Source organism: Cicer arietinum, chromosome 5, assembly GCF_000331145.2.
Source record: "Cicer arietinum cultivar CDC Frontier isolate Library 1 chromosome 5, Cicar.CDCFrontier_v2.0, whole genome shotgun sequence".
NCBI classification, from domain to species: Eukaryota; Viridiplantae; Streptophyta; class Magnoliopsida; order Fabales; family Fabaceae; genus Cicer; species Cicer arietinum.
This window is the reverse complement of record NC_021164.2, coordinates 78,810,561-78,826,645: the sequence shown is the minus strand read 5'-3', so window position 1 is coordinate 78,826,645 and position 16,085 is coordinate 78,810,561. Positions and strand designations below refer to the sequence as shown.

The 16,085-nt window shown below is 32.0% G+C and overlaps 4 protein-coding genes across 4 annotated transcripts in view; 1 reads left to right on the top strand and 3 right to left on the bottom strand.

The window, feature by feature from the left end:
- Window positions 1-1,475, bottom strand: part of LOC101499795 (uncharacterized) — a 3,695-nt gene extending 2,220 nt beyond the window's left edge. The window contains exons 1-2 of the mRNA XM_004500684.4: window positions 1,208-1,475; window positions 8-269 (exon numbers count right to left, since the gene is read on the bottom strand). Coding sequence (XP_004500741.1) covers window positions 8-269; window positions 1,208-1,358 — 413 coding nt within the window. The 5' untranslated portion in view covers window positions 1,359-1,475. The remainder of the gene's footprint in view (window positions 1-7; window positions 270-1,207) is intronic.
- A 2,799-nt stretch (window positions 1,476-4,274) lies between these two features.
- LOC101500116 (peptidyl-prolyl cis-trans isomerase) lies at window positions 4,275-5,057 on the bottom strand. Its single transcript, XM_004500685.3, has one exon. It carries the CDS (start codon window positions 5,022-5,024, stop codon window positions 4,434-4,436), a length of 591 nt encoding a protein of 196 aa, XP_004500742.1. The 5' UTR covers window positions 5,025-5,057; the 3' UTR covers window positions 4,275-4,433.
- Window positions 5,058-6,308: 1,251 nt separating this feature from the next.
- On the bottom strand, window positions 6,309-10,187 carry LOC101500446 (translocon-associated protein subunit alpha). Its single transcript, XM_004500686.4, has 8 exons — window positions 9,917-10,187; window positions 8,791-8,961; window positions 8,647-8,697; window positions 8,360-8,448; window positions 7,384-7,461; window positions 7,075-7,278; window positions 6,892-6,963; window positions 6,309-6,701 (listed from the first exon to the last, which is right to left on the bottom strand). The coding sequence occupies exons 1-8, from the start codon at window positions 9,984-9,986 to the stop codon at window positions 6,654-6,656; spliced, it is 783 nt and encodes a 260-aa protein (XP_004500743.1). The 5' UTR covers window positions 9,987-10,187; the 3' UTR covers window positions 6,309-6,653.
- A 3,649-nt stretch (window positions 10,188-13,836) lies between these two features.
- LOC101500758 (probable alkaline/neutral invertase B) overlaps window positions 13,837-16,085 on the top strand; it is a 4,889-nt gene continuing 2,640 nt past the window's right edge. Inside the window, exons 1-4 of the mRNA XM_073368679.1 lie at window positions 13,837-13,967; window positions 14,613-15,091; window positions 15,292-15,723; window positions 15,996-16,084. Coding sequence (XP_073224780.1) covers window positions 14,657-15,091; window positions 15,292-15,723; window positions 15,996-16,084 — 956 coding nt within the window. The 5' untranslated portion in view covers window positions 13,837-13,967; window positions 14,613-14,656. The remainder of the gene's footprint in view (window positions 13,968-14,612; window positions 15,092-15,291; window positions 15,724-15,995; window position 16,085) is intronic.

Here is a 16,085-nt window from a genome sequence, read left to right as displayed (position 1 = left end):
TTCAGCAGGCTGCGCAAGGAGAGGATCCACAGCATACATCTCCATTTCAAAAAACCTAAACATGAGTCTAGGATTTTGTGCAGGACCAGCACCTTCACCACAACTCATTGATCCTTGTTCATTACTTCCTGTTACACGAGCATAACAACCACCTAAGTCTGGTGCACCATCAAACCTCATTGTATAGCTTCCAAACCAATTTGTTGTTTCTTCTCTTGACATTGTCGTTTGTCCATTGCTGTCCGTACATGACAGAGTTACTTTTGCACCTGCACCCATCAACAGGGTGTGGTTAGTATAAGGCATTAACTTTGGTCAATAATAGTTATTACAGTAAATCTAATCAACATACTACTAGGTATGTATGAAATTAATAAATAGAATGTGACCGAATTATAACAACATTTATTGAACATAATAACCAGCTGGCCAACTGTCCTAACTCCATTTATTGAGAGATTGAAAAAACTAAGCTAGCTAAGACAAAACAAAAGTCACTTATGAGGCCAAAAATAATAGTTCTTGCACTTTCACCTCATAACATGTGAGTATGTGAAAAAGTAATTGTCCATCACAATAGACACAACAACAAAGTGTTTCTTTTTCACAAGGTTAAGTTAGATGTAATAACATAATGTTTTGTCAAAATTGCCTTCTAGTTTTCTTAAATATAATATTCTTTTCATAGACCAAAATAATGTTGGCATTGATTATGTTTGAGGAATGAGAATTAAGCTTTTGTAGCTGCTAAAATTCTTTGTCCCTTACCCTGATTAACCGTGTATGAAAGGGAGGTTTTTTGTATTTAAATTAAGCTTGTTTGTGGATAATGAAGCTAAATGTTAAGAAGATTATTTTTAAGTTGAATGTCAAATTTGTGGTAGATAGTTTTCGTTCTTTATCAGTTATTTTATCTGAGTTTGATGTTGTTTTAAAATATTGCAAAGTTTTGTTTAGTCTTTATTTTAAGAACTCGTACGCTGATTTCTCTAGTAGAGAAACAAATATGGTCGTTCATAACTTAACAAGGATAGCCGCATATACATCTGACCATCAATATTAGCAGCATATTCCTAAGTAATTATTATCTAGTAAAAAAAACATGAACACAATGTTTTGTACTAATGGACCAGTTCTATATTATATTAGTAATGCAAGTTGAAACCATACAGGAAACAAAAATAATGTTGAAGAGCATAGATCTCACCATTAACAGGAAAATCGAAAAGGGATCTGTGTCCATCTTTGCATTGGTCACAAATGACAGTACCAGTGACCATAGTATCTGCATTTGTTCCATCAATGGTCATTGAAAGAATGAGACATGCTGCAATGAAGAGTTTCTCCGGCAAGTCCATGAAATGTTTTGTTTAGGAAGAGTACACTTGGCAAATGAAAAAAACAGATAGAGAAATGGAGTTGTGTTGTGTTGTGTTGTATGCAATGAGTGTGATGTGATGAATGAACACTTAAATATATAAATAAATAAATAGTTGAATGCAAATCAGCTAAAAAGCGAATTAACCACAAACAGATGCACACTCCTAACTCTCAACTGCCGCTTTTAATGCTCTGCAGCTCATAATAAGGGAATGAAATTAAACTATCAAATTTAATTCGGTATATTGTTTTGATTAAATCGTATATTCGCTCAATTGGAGATAATTTTATTCGAATACAAACACTAAATGTGAACATACGTTGTCATGTTGTAGAGTTGTGATAAATTAACTTCTTCTATTACATCCAATTTTATTGATACAATGTTATATATTTTTACAATTATAAGAGTATCTATTTTCATAATTGCAAAAAAAATAACTTATTTTGATATATATTTATAAATTTTGAAAGAAAAGTACATACTTACTATTTAAATTTGAAAAAAAGTCAATGTAAAAACAGTACTAGTACCTTATATTCATTAATGCTGGTAGGGCAGTGTAGAAAAATTCACATTTTCACTGAGAAAAGAATCTAGAAAATAATACTCTCCGTCTAAAAATTTATCTATTTTATCTCAAAATAATTTACCTATTTATAAAAAATATTGTCTCAAATAATTGGTCATATCAATTTTCAATCCACTTTTTTTCTAAATACCATGAATGTCCATCACAAAATCAAATTTTGACGTAACAATAAAATTGTCTTTCAAGTTATTTTTGTATTGTATTGAGAACATTAGTTTTTTGTTGAATTATATTGATTAGTATTTGACACATACAACTTATCTTATTTAGGAGCATGTTATTTTAATAATTTATTTATTAACATTTTTTCAAATTTATTGTTATTTTCATAATTTACATCTTATCTTAATTTTATTGTTATTTTAATTTTTTTAGCTATTAAATATTATAAAAATAATAATTAATTATTAAAAAAAAAATTAAAATGACGTATATAGTAGGTAAGATGACATAAATATAAGAAAAAAGTAAAATAGTGAGACAAAAAATTATAAATTTTAAAATAGAAGATCAAAATTTTAAATTATTTTAAATTATTTTAAATTAGAGAGACAAAAAATTATAAGTTTAAAAATAAGAGGAACAAAATTATATTTTTTTTTAAAAAAACACTTAAAAACGTTTAAACCAAACAATTAAAATGTAAAAAAAATATTTTTATTATTTGTACATATTAGTTACGTTTCATTTGCATTATTTGATATAAAAAGTGTTTCCATAAGTAAGATAAACATTCTGAATATTTGTTAGGATGCAAATGTCGGAGACGTGCGGTGGGCGTGGCTGTGGCTGTGGCTGTGTGAATGGGTATTAGATAGCCGTCAAGGTAGAGTTGAGAGAGACCAATTATTTAATGCTGTGAAAATAAATCGAGAGTCAGAAAAATAACAGAAGTAGCGTCCATTTGTGGAAATATTTTCTCCTTTCCAACCACACATCACATGTCAATGCCATGATTTATTAGTTCCACACTTCAAATATTGTTGCATATGTTCTGCTAGAAAAATGCAGCTGGATGGATGAAGATTATGTAATGAAATCGGCTCTTACAGTTAGAGGTTGATAAGTGGCAACTAAGACTACCTAACTCCAAAGACATGATTTCAATACAGAGTTGTTAATTTTTAGACACCTGACAAACAAAAGGGGTACGTTAGCTATAGCTTGAGAAAGTACTTGGTTCATTTTATTTTTAAAAAATGGTTGAGGGACAAATAGTTAATTTTAATCGTTTGGTCTAATGTTAAAAGATAATTATTGGGTTAATAAATTGCATACATCATCTACCCACCATAAATTTCTTTCATAAAAAAAAAAAAGGGAGAAATTAGTATTTCTTAAAATGACATTCACTCTGAATTTCTTTCATAAAAAAAATGGGAGAAATTATTATTGCTCAAAATGACTACTTTACAACCATCTTCAAATAGATTTGAATTCCCTTGTAATTATCAATATGATAACATGAATAGATCAACAAGTGTTAAAACTTTTTTTTTCTCTATAAGTGTTTTTTATTAAAAGTAATTTTATGTGAAGTACATTGAACATTAAATATAAATATCTCTCAATATTGATTTGAATTCGAATTCATTATTTAAAAGTAATGAAAATTTAAATTATAGACGATTATAACATCCTAAATATCTTAATTTTATAGAAATAATCTAGATGAGTAACTTTTTTTATGAGAGTTTGGATCATGATGGGAGTCCAATGAATCATTAAGAAATTTACAAGAGTTTGGATTATGATGAAGTCGTATAAATGAATCATTAAGAAATTTATGAGTTTGAGTCGTTATGGGGTCATATAAATGATCGTTAAAAAATTTATAAGAGTTTAGATGATAATGAAGTCGTGATATGAGTAATTTCACGACAATAAATTTATAAGTTCTTTCATTCATATATTTATTCATCACTTTTTCATTTCAATATGAAATTTTTAACCATCTCCTCTTATTTTCGATCCTCTTATTTTTTATACAAAGTAAATCTTTAATATTAAATAACTTTTCTTTCTACTTATGAAAAGGTCCATTTAGATTCAACTACTTCAAATTCAGATTATGAGTAGAAACTAGTTTCTAGAGGGTTATTTATAATAGACTATCAAAAATAGAAGTCCAGTGGTGTATTTATCATTCTATAATCAAATTGGAAACTTAGATGAACACCTTAAATTTATTAGTCTTTCATCTAAAAGAAATTACTACACTAAATAACAAACCCAAAACGTAGTACACCTTAAATAATTAAAACTAACAATAATCAACATACAGAGATAGATTAAAAGATGTGAAGGAAATGAAGTGAGATATTCAATCGTCATTATTGATTTAATTAAACGCAGAAAACAACGGAAGTGACATAACATAAAATAACCGAAAAGGAAAATAGGTTTTTAGAAGAAGAAGAAGACTCAACGTCGCACAATCCATATGCAATGGTATGTTGTTTAAGAGAGTTGGCCGCAGTCAGCAATGACCACCGGCTTTGAGGTCTTACCAGAACTGGACCCCACTTTCTCGATCTCCTTCACAACATCCATTCCCTCAACCACCTGACCAAAAACCACGTGCTTCCCATCAAGCCACTCCGTCTTCGTCGTGCATATGAAAAACTGAGATCCGTTCGTACCGGGACCCGCATTCGCCATCGAAAGCACACCAGGTCCGGTGTGCGTCTTGATGAAATTCTCGTCGGCGAATTTCGCCCCGTAGATGGACTCTCCGCCGGTTCCGTTTCCGGCGGTGAAGTCACCTCCTTGACACATGAAGTTAGGGATAACGCGGTGGAAGGAAGAGCCTTTGTAGTGGAGAGGCTTCCCGCTGCGACCGGTTCCTTTCTCGCCGGTGCAGAGTGCACGGAAATTATCGGCGGTTAGAGGAGTAGTGTCGGAGTAAAGCTCCATGACAATACGACCGGCGGGTTGGCCTCCGACAGTCATGTCGAAGAAAACTTTAGGGTTAGACATTTTAGAAGGCGCGGAGAACTGAAAGTTACCTATTGGAGAAGAATAAGAAGATGATGGCAATTGAGTTTGCATTACTCAGTCATGAGTTAGTTAGTTAGTTTGTTTGTTGGAGTATAAATAGGGGACACGTAATAGTCGTGATATACTAACTATAGTTTACTTTGCAATTTGACTGCCATTAGTAGTAGTGATTCAATGCGGATCTGATTCTAAGGAATCAATATATACTATTATTGCCTAATCAATAAGACCGCATCAAGATTTTTAACTTGCTTACACAAATTAACACCTCAGTAACTAACCAAGTATTATACTAGTATTTTCTTTATTTAGCTTCTGATGTGCATGTCAAGTTAACAAGTGTCATAGGAATACAAAATATTGAAAAGTTTAGACATTTAAGCATAACTTTTAGTGCGTTACTAAATTTTTTGGTATTTTAAAGTTTTGTGTCATTCATAATCAATTAAAATTAGATACATATACTTTGTTAATTATGTTAAATTTAAAATTCTAAAACAAAATTAGTAAAGTACATATAATTGATTTTAATTGTTCTATAATCAATTTATTTATTAAAAAACAGTCTAAGTCGATTCTTGTTCTTTGGTATGTCGAGTGAATATAATTGATTTTAATTGTTCTTTGGTATGTCAAGTGTTGTGAGAGCTTGTTAGAATTTTAAATGTTTTAAAATCTAGTAGATAAAAATTCGATTCATTAACTTGTCGTCCTTTGCGTAAAAACTCCGCACCTCAAACTTTTATATTTTGATGTTTTGGGCCAAATCAAACACTGGGCATCTTCCTCACGTTCTTCGGCTTGCCTACGGAAGGAATTTATTTCCTTCATATCAAGAGTAGTCACTACTAATTATTTAATTATATTCCAAAACCTCTCTGACCGATAACATCCTTTTCTCAAAAAGAAATTCTGCTTCAAATATGCAGAATCACATAAAGGAGCCCATTTTATATGCACAATATGCTCTCGGTCGGCACTATGCAATTCTTGCATAACTGATCTTCACTTTTTTGTATGTGGCAAAATGCAATGTCCGATAAATCTCTGCTTGAAGAAATCCAACCGTCCACAAAAAATGCCACAATCCATATTGAGAATATTAGCAGTTAACAATATCCTATGGGCCTAAAGCAAATGCTTTACTTGTAATTTAGTAAATCGTGCGCTCTGTTGCCATATGTGCAGTGCAATATCAACTAATCAAGTGAACAAGATTCGCTATATCGAAGTTTGAGTGAAGGAAAAAATAAGCAAGGATACATGCACCATCATGTGGGATTGTGGGTAAAGAAGACAGTTTACATGGTATATGCATATACAGAACACCACAACTGTAAAATAAGAGATTAATTAATGGCAATGAGGAATCTCAGAAAATTTATCAAAATCCAGATAAAATTAACATCATCTAACAAAACTCTGCCTGTTCAAAGTTGTATGATATCGTTACTAATCCGGATCACTGTCAGTATTTTCTTGGATATAAAGTTTAACTTAGTGCGAGGAATAACAAATGTAAAAATGCTCTCATAAGCTACATACAACACAAAGGCGGGTCTTTTCAACCTAAATTTTAGAACTTCTTGCTTGTTGTCTCTCCAACCTAGTCTATTACAGGATTCTGTACTCCGTGGTAAGTTCTTGCATGGCAGAGCGAACTAGAGAAGAGTTATTTGTCTACTTCTTCTTAGTTTTGCTTGACGTAGACTGGGTATATGCAGTTCCCTGTATATGAATGCAGGGTAAGAGAAGCAGTTTCGACAAATCAGTGATGTAAAGGTCACATCAACAATTAGATGCCCGTTTCTGGGCAAAAGTATGAAAAGAAGAAGAAAAAAAAACTCAAGCATCATAAACAGGAATATGACATAGATATTTAGAAATAAGTGTCAGACAATAAAGCATAGGTATAAACCTGAAGCCATTCATCCATCGAAGCATCTGTAGTCTTAGTACCAACTTCAACCTTGGGAGCTCTTTTTGTTTTCTGAGCAAATATTTATGCGCATATATGCAAATAATAAATCAGAAGGAGGATGCAAATAATACTCAAGTGGTAAATGGAAATATTTTTAAAAGATAGAAAACACTGTATTACCTTTGATAAGTTCTGTATTTGACCATTAACCCATAGCCCAAGTAGGACAAGAAGTGCAATTCCAAGAGTAAACAGAAAAACAGATTCCATGCTGAGTAAAACACCAGGCTCAACAACTTCAATAGTGCCATTATAGAAGGTGTTTTGGTATGGATGTTGGTCTATCTCATATACAATGGTGCCCACAAGATCAAATGGTCCAGGCTGCACAACAAAAGAAAATGGTCAGGCATGATAAAATTAGAAGAGGTTTCTGAACGTGTTTCGTTAAGAAATTTGAAGCATCAGCCTAGCAAAAAGTAAAGAAACCTGCAAGAACTTGCTAACAGAAAATATATATGCAAAAGCCGCCTGAGCTGAGGATGGTACAGAGCCTTTGTTGAAAACCTGCAATTATAACACAACAAAATTATGCAATATTATTTGCTAAAAAAGATCGTAACAACAATAACATAGTACCATATTATCATGGAACCCTAATCGACTGATTCGCCCTCAAGAAATAGCAAAAGCATGCAGAGACAACATATTAATCATAAGTTTGGCAGAGTTATTGGTTTATTGCAGTTGCATTACACACTCCCGAATAGACTAGGAGATCTATGTAATGAAATGGTTAGGGGCATCATCAAATCTAATAAAATCACATACTACAGAAGTAGAGACTCTGAATGAAACCAAGAGAGTCGTCCTCATACCCATTTTTAACACTCAGATCATAAGGATTGTTAGATCTATGAGGTTCATACACAAATATGCTAAACATCCTTTGCCAATAGATGGTAAATAAAAACTCAAGGAATTGGCCATCCCAACTGCATTAACAGTTTCCCCTGTTTCTTTAGTTTTAATTTTAAACTTTTTCAGTCCTTGAGAATATTTGACCGTCACTCCTGGTGCATACTTCTCTCTAGTAATCATGTAGTATTATACTTCTTTTTCTACTAAATAAACAAAAACCCTGTGCTCCAAAACACAATATGCAAAGAAAAATACCGTGCATATCTTTGTATATGTGTAAAACAATTATCTTCAAAATTTTGCAAACCCAAATAAAGCAAATACTTCAAGGCAGGTGTACCATAAACAATAACAATTACCAACCGCATTATTTTCGAGCTTAACCAAATTACAGGCATCAAATTTATATTGAATATTACAGGTAACAAACATAAATAGAAGCAGATAAGTATGCTTTAATGAAAAGTAATATGGTTGAAAACTGAAACGATTCTTGAACGTAAATAAATAGATTTAATTTGGATACTCGGTAACCAATTAGTACCTGAACAGTAAGGTTTTGAACAAGAAGATGGTGATCGAATGGAAGGTGAATGCTAGCCTTAATAGCAACAACATTCAAACTCGACTGCCCTGTTTTCAATCCATACAACGAAGTTAAGCAACAAATACATTATTCTATTTCTTTTAGTTTTGACGGCTTCCAACACATGCAAGAAAATAATATAACGGAATTGCAAACACTAAGGAATGTTGAGTTTTAGAGGTTTGTCCCAAGACACAAATGAAAGGCATAGTAGCTGTATAATAGTAACAAGCATAGTCGGTTACCGTCATTTTTCAAACCGACAAGCAGCTCTGCCTCTTCACCACCTTTTACCACTGCATTAAATGAACAACAAAAAATTAACCCAAGATTGTTTGGGGATAATAAGTTGTAGACCAAACCTCATCTTATACAAAAAAGATCTTTACATTTTGCACTATTCTTTGGGAACAAACAGATGGTATCAATTCCTGGGGCAGAAGTGAAGCTCCCATCAGCAAAGTCTTGAACATCTTCAGTTTCGTCACCAACAATGCCGATATCACTCACTTCACCAGCATTCTCCACCGCCTCATCGGACTCTGACTGACACCTAGCAACTAGCAAGAAGAAGAACCACGTTTAATGATGATCATTCACAGAAGACATCCATATACATAAAACATCAAAACATGTGTGGAAAGCTAATTGTGAGACATAGTGTCTATGTCTGTGAGAAGTGAGGAAATCAAATTTTATGAAGAAAAATAGTGAGGCACAAGGTGCAATAAGGGCTTGCTTCACCCACAAAAAAAAATTACTGTAAAATCCATGCATCATATCATAAGCACTAACTGAATATTGAAAATAACAGAACCAATCAAAGTAACACGGCACTCTAATAACTCGCAATACCAAAGAAGGTCAAACTCAAACCCCCACCCCAAAAAAAAAAAAAAAATTGAATTGAATTTTAACAAAAATAAAATCAGATAATTGAAATAAATAAAAAAGGAACAAATTAAATGATTTGGAATTATCTTTCTACTTTCTAGTTGACTAAAGAAATGAAATTTGTTTCCATATTAATTTGCATTTTAAGCATTAAAGTTGTACTAAACTCTATGTGCACTGTTTCATTGGTTTCCATCAGTGAAGGATTGCATAGTTTATTAACCGTTTATTCTCAAACTAAATCTGACCCTTACAGTTACACACACAAGGTGCATAAGGAGTTTGCCTTTCCCACACACAAAAAAAGAAACTACGGTAGAATCCATGCACCATAAGCATTTGATTGTAAATAGAAAGCAACACAACCAATCTAAGTAATATAGCACTCAATCACAATCCATTAGGTTACCGAATTAATAAGCCGCGATCCAAAACATGGTCAAACCCCACCCCAAAAGTTAAAACGAGAAAAAAAAAATTAAAAAAAAAAACAGATAATCACAATTGATATGAAAAAAGATCCAATTATGCATAATCCAAAAATAGCATAATTTAGTAGGCGATGTATATTGGATATTAGAGAGGAGATTGAAGTATGAGAATAGGGGAAGAGATCTAGACCTTGGAGGAGAGGGAAAGCGAGGAGGAAGAGAAGGAAGGAGAAAGTCAAAAACTTGTTGACGAGCGCCATATGGTCTAGGGTTTCTATCTGCTTCGTTTAGGTCTTTTTATTTTATTCTAATTCTGATGGAGCCAATATAGATAGATCAGAAATATTTCAAACCAGAAACAGAGTGAAAGAAGGGAAGGAACGTTTGACCCTCACTTTTGTAAAAACAAACTAAATCGTTGTCGTTTCGTTCACCCTTTACAGCTATGATGCCGTCGTTTTGATCAATGAAAGTATTTGACTTCACCGTTATCCACTTCTTTCATTGTTATGCTAGTTAGCTCTATCTCAGTAATTATCTTTTCACACCCAATGATCTTAACAATTTACTTATTTACCAATATTAATTTCTTATTTTAAAATTAACAATAAATATATTTCCTACATTGTATTTTTTATATAATAATAACATAGTAATACCTTTTGTCCAACTTAAAAGCATCCTATGAGAAATTACATGCAATACCACTAATTTCCAAACATTCCTATCAAAGTGAGGTGATGTAAGAGGGATATAAAAATAGTTTGGTGATTAAGGTGTAATAGTTAAAAAGTGGAGTGATGAGGTAGTTTGGATTCGATATTTTCATATATCACATATTGAGGTTAATGGTTTTTAAAAAATAAAGTGATATGATAAAATAATAAAGCATTGTTTGGTAAAAATAGAAGACAACGGATAATCTAATTGATAGTTAATAAATTAGTTGTTTAATTTAAATTATTTAGTAAAATTAACAATTAAATTAATTGAACAGTATAAAATGACGTACAAAATATTTTTTATTAATATTTAAAAAATTTCAATTAAGATAATAAAAGTAAAAAACAGTTAACATGCTATAAACTATTATCTTAACACTATTTGAAGTAGCTTATAAAAAAATACTATACACTTAGTTTAAAAAATAGTTATAAGCTTATAAGAAAATAGTTACTAAAGAGAGCCGTTGACTCAAATATTATAAAATTGTTTTTTCTATTTGCCAAACAAATCTTAAATTTTCATTAAATGTTGATATATAAATTTTTTATAGTCTTAGTATTAGAAGGAACTAATCAATATGAACATGCTCGATAGTCCTTAAAACTTCGGCCCAAATTTGTTCATGGCTTTCTAGCCTCGCCCGTATATGTCCGTTAAAAATTCAGGCTATTATGTATGGACTACATACAAAATTCAGGCTACATTAAAAATAAAAAATAAAAAATAAAAACTAAGACCGTAGAGAAATGTACCATGCACCCCCTCACTTTAACTTCCCACCCCCTATTTTTATAGAAATACAATTTTATCCTTTTAACGAAACAAAATTTTAAAATATTCTAAAGTTTTGAAAAATTCGAAATGGCAATTTTCAGAATTTTCAAAACTTTCAAAATATTTAAAACTTCCGAAATAGAAAACTCTAAATATTTTGATCTTTTTCGGAAGTTTCAAATTTTCGAAATAATGATTTCATTTTAAAAATTTGGAAAGTTTCAAATATTTCCAAATCTGAAATTTTTTGAAATTTTCCTATTTCGAAAGTTTCGAAAATTCTGAAACTTTCTGTATTTCTGAAGTTTCGAAACTTTCAAATTAATCACAAGTTTCGAAATTTTTGATCAATTCTGAAAAAATACATTTCGAAAGTTTTAGATTTATCAAAAGTTTTGAAAATATCAAAATATTCTGAAAAATTACATTTCGAAATTTTCGTGTTTATCAAAAGTTTCGAAAATGTCAAAAAAAATTCACTTTTTTATATTTCGAAAGTTTAAAAATTTTGGAAGTTTCGAAAAATGGAGTGAATAATGGAGTGGTTAATTTTTTTTACGGACAAAATGGTATTTTTATTTGAAATGGGGGGTGGGAAGTTAAAGTGAATGGGTGCATGGTACATTTCTCAAGACCGTAACTGTAAGTTGTGTAGGGTACCGTATTGCCAAACCCAACCCAATATAATATATCCACGCAACAAATAACTCAACTGGATCTAAAGGCTATAGTAACAATAACATTTTTTTGAAAAATTTCACACGATTTTTAGTCCCCTCTATATTTCTAAGTATATTTTTGATCATATTATTTTAATAAAATCTCAATTTTAATAATCTCATTTTAAATTATGAGCATTTAGTCCTGAATTTTCAAAAACAATTTCCCACCACGTAGATTTAGATTGAGATTTAATTTTGATAATTTTATGTCAACATTGATTTGAAGTTATAGAATATAATACCACGTGGAGACTAAATTCCTGAATTTAAAAGTAGGACAAGTAATTAAGACAAAAAAATACAAGAACACTGAAAGAATATATGCGAAAACCAAGCTAACACCAGAAGTAACGAAGCTCATAAAGCAAGAAACAAAGAATATAAATCCAGTGTGGTCTGGTAAGAGAGTTTTTTAACCCATGTTTTTGCAGATGAATGAAAGACAAAAAAGAGGTGAAGCAAAATGGAGTTTGTGCAGTCGAAGAGAATTAAGGGTCCAGAATGGTCCAGAATGTCCTCTGTTTCTGCACCTCCACTCCATTTGCTAATGATATTTGGCATTGTGGTTAGCTTATTGTGTCTTTCACATTACAATCACTTCATGACTCAGCTACACAACACAGCCATCAACTTTCAGTTTTTCCTCTTTTTCTTACCATTCTTGCTGATGTTTTTCATACTTTCATATTCTACCGGTGGAAGGTTCAGCTTTCACACATTACAATAATAACCTTCTTGCTGCTGTTGTTTCTTTCTTATATACAGATACTTCTATATTAGTATTAATTTAAACAATGTATCTATAAATGCACCTAACTTCTGTTGTACTCTTCTTTTTCCTTTGTGATTGAATCCATTTAAAGACACAAGCACCGCAAAATTAATTTCGAATGCTTTAAATATATATGTTCATTAATTGTGCTTAATTATAGTCACTTCAAAGAGAGTAAATCAACCACTAAACAATGTTTACAACTTATCTAACAAATCATACACATTCGTAAAATTAAAAATATAGTTTTTTAAAATGTATTTTATGTCATAAAATATAAAACATAATAGGAGTTTTTTTTTTACCGTCAAAATCTCTAGGTCGTAATTCAATTGTTTTAAAATACATAAAATTACAATCAAATCTCTAAAAAAACAATAATTATTGAATTCCACTCTATCAATTTGAACTCAAGTCCAACCTAACAATATCGTATACGTTTTATTATATTGAAGACCACTTAGACTATTAAGGAACTAATGGGAGTAAATTGCAGACAATATCAATATAGTGAGACTCATTGTTTTCACTAAAACGCAGAGTGAGAAACAAAATCCCGTTTGTGGGCTTAACTTTTAATACTAGCTAGTGCTGATTATCATTCGTCTTTTCTTCTATGCACGAGTTTATTATTTTGAGGCCCAAGCTCATCGTTCCGTGCATACTCCTCCTTGCCGTTGGATCAAGTGTAACACTAAATTTGTTTGAAATTGAAGAATCTTAACAAAATCTTACATTGCCTAATACTGTAATATTGTAAAGAGATAGTCCAAAAAGTATATATACACATTGTATTTTCCCAAGTCCGAAGCAGCCTGTGTTGTAGTTGACACGTAGCGTAAGTTAATTGATTGAATAATTAATGAGAAAATTAGTGAATGTGAGAGTGAGTGATTTGAGTATGTTTGTGATTGTGAGGGAGTGAGTTAGTGATTGAAGCACGTAGCTATCTGTTATTTTTATTGTTAGCACCAAAATATCAACCCCTTCGTACAACACACAAACGTCACCTATTTGCATTTTCAAATTCAATAAAAACAAAAAAGGTACACTTTTGTTTTTTCTTTCTTTTACAAATCACAATCACAATCACAATCACAATTCACAATTCACGAGGAAAGAGAGTGCTTCTTCACGTGCTGCTTCTTTCTCTTCTATCTATCTATCCACTCCTTCTTGTGAGTATTAATTAACAATTATTGCAACATAAAATAATCATTTCACTCATTCTCATGCTTCTCGTTTCGGTAATTAGTTTATCATTATCAATCCTTTCTTCTTCGATGAACATCATTTCGTTTCTTTCATGAACACGTGTTTCAATCTACCTACCTAATATGTAAATCTTGTATTCAAATCATGCTAACAATGCTGTTAATTTCTGCATTCATTGCCATATTTTTAGGATCATACTATAGATATATCTTTACTTGCATTACTACTACCAATTCATTGCCTCTTTTTTCTAATCATGTTATTTCTTTTTTTTTTTTTGGTTAATTCATTAATTTGCCTGTTTACTCATTTTCTTTTCCTTAATAATCTTTCTTTAGGGAGACAGAAAGAAAGTGAAACATAATCCAAGTTTCTTCGTGAATTTTCCCTTTCAAAACTTTTTTGTTACGTAGCTAGGGATCTTGAATTTGAAAGTTGGGGTTTGGTTGGTGTTCATAGTCATTTTCTGGTGTCATTTTCGGGAAAACCTGTATGTTTGACCAATCCAGCATCAATTGGAATTTTGGATTTAAAGAATGTTGTATCAAAAAATACAAAGATTTTAGGCCTACATTAATGACACCATGAGTTACTAAACCAGGAATTAAGCAGTTCATTGCCGCAGTCTACGTTTATGTTATTTCTGCATTATTAACTATAGGACACCCTATCTGCAGGATTTTGAGCACTAATACTGCAAGTGCTAAGATTTTGCTGGAAGATGTCTTACCCTCCAACAGATTGGTCTCATCAAAATGATAGTGGAAGTTTTAGAAGTCCAGACACGCTATGTACTGTGGCAGAAATTGAGGAATTTGATTTCTCTAAAGTGTTAGATAGGCCAAGGATTACAAACATAGAGAGACAAAGATCATGTGATGAAAGATCGATGAATGAACTATCAATAGGCTTATCACCGCGTCAATCGTCAACCAAAGCTGACAACATTTCTCGCCTCGGAGAACATGTTGATAATGTATTGTCTCCTCTGCAAAAATCAGGTCTTAATACTCCAAGATCACTGACATTGGACCCTCATTCAATAATGCCTGAAGCTTGGGAAGCATTGAGGCGTTCCTTGGTACATTTTCGTGGTGAGCCAGTTGGGACAATTGCTGCCTTGGACAATTCTGATGAGAAGCTTAATTATGACCAGGTAACATGTCTTTGTTACCTTTTATTTTTGGGTATAATTTCATAACATTTTTGTATGGATTGTACTTATAGTTCTAGGGATAACATCCCTATATTTTAATCTTTTTACTTCCTTTGTCATGCTTTATCTGTGATTTTAATTGTCTATTCCTTTTGAGTTTCCTATGGAGGCCTAATATGAGGTATTATATTTGTGCCTAGGTTTTTGTAAGAGACTTTGTCCCAAGTGCTCTGGCTTTTTTGATGCATGGGGAACCAGACATTGTTAAAAACTTTATCTTAAAGACTCTTCGTCTTCAATCGTGGGAGAAAAAGATTGATAGGTTCCAGCTAGCAGAAGGAGTAATGCCTGCTAGTTTTAAGGTATTCCATGATCCAGTCAGAAACCGCGAGACCCTGATAGCAGATTTTGGTGAAAGTGCAATAGGCAGAGTTGCTCCTGTTGATTCTGGATTTTGGTGGATTATATTACTTCGTGCATACACAAAATCTACAGGAGACTCTTCTTTGGCCGAGCGGCCTGAATGTCAAAAGGGTATGCGTTTGATTCTGAGTTTATGCTTGTCCGAGGGGTTTGATACATTTCCGACGTTACTATGTGCTGATGGGTGCTGTATGATTGATCGTAGAATGGTGCGTTTTCTGAACTTATTACATAATCTACTGTCTTGAAAATAGGCATTGATTATAGGATAGTGTCATTTTTCTATGTTTTCCCAACTCTGTAGATTTATATCATCTCAATGACTTCAATCCTGGGTAAAAATCAAGACTTGAGATGTAATCTGTTTTTATGCTAGTACTGAATAAAAAATGAATGAGTTTAAGTGAATAACAGAGACTTTTATTCCTAGTGGTTAATTTATCCATTTCTTACTTGTTATTTTTATAATTTATGATTTCAGGGTGTCTATGGCTATCCAATTGAAATTCAAGCATTGTTCTTCATGGCTTTAAGATGTGCCTTGCAATTGCTTAAGCCAGATGCTGAAGGG

Coding starts and splice junctions, on each gene's coding strand:
- LOC101500116 (XM_004500685.3), bottom strand. CDS start 5,024: ATGCAAACTCAATTGCCATCATCTTCTTATTCTTCTCCAATAGGTAAC.
- LOC101500446 (XM_004500686.4), bottom strand. CDS start 9,986: ATGGCGCTCGTCAACAAGTTTTTGACTTTCTCCTTCCTTCTCTTCCTC. Junction 8,449..8,646: donor TGTCGGTTTGAAAAATGACG/GTAACCGACTAT, acceptor GATTGAAAACAG/GGCAGTCGAGTTTGAATGTT. Junction 7,462..8,359: donor TTCAAAACCTTACTGTTCAG/GTACTAATTGGT, acceptor TTATAATTGCAG/GTTTTCAACAAAGGCTCTGT.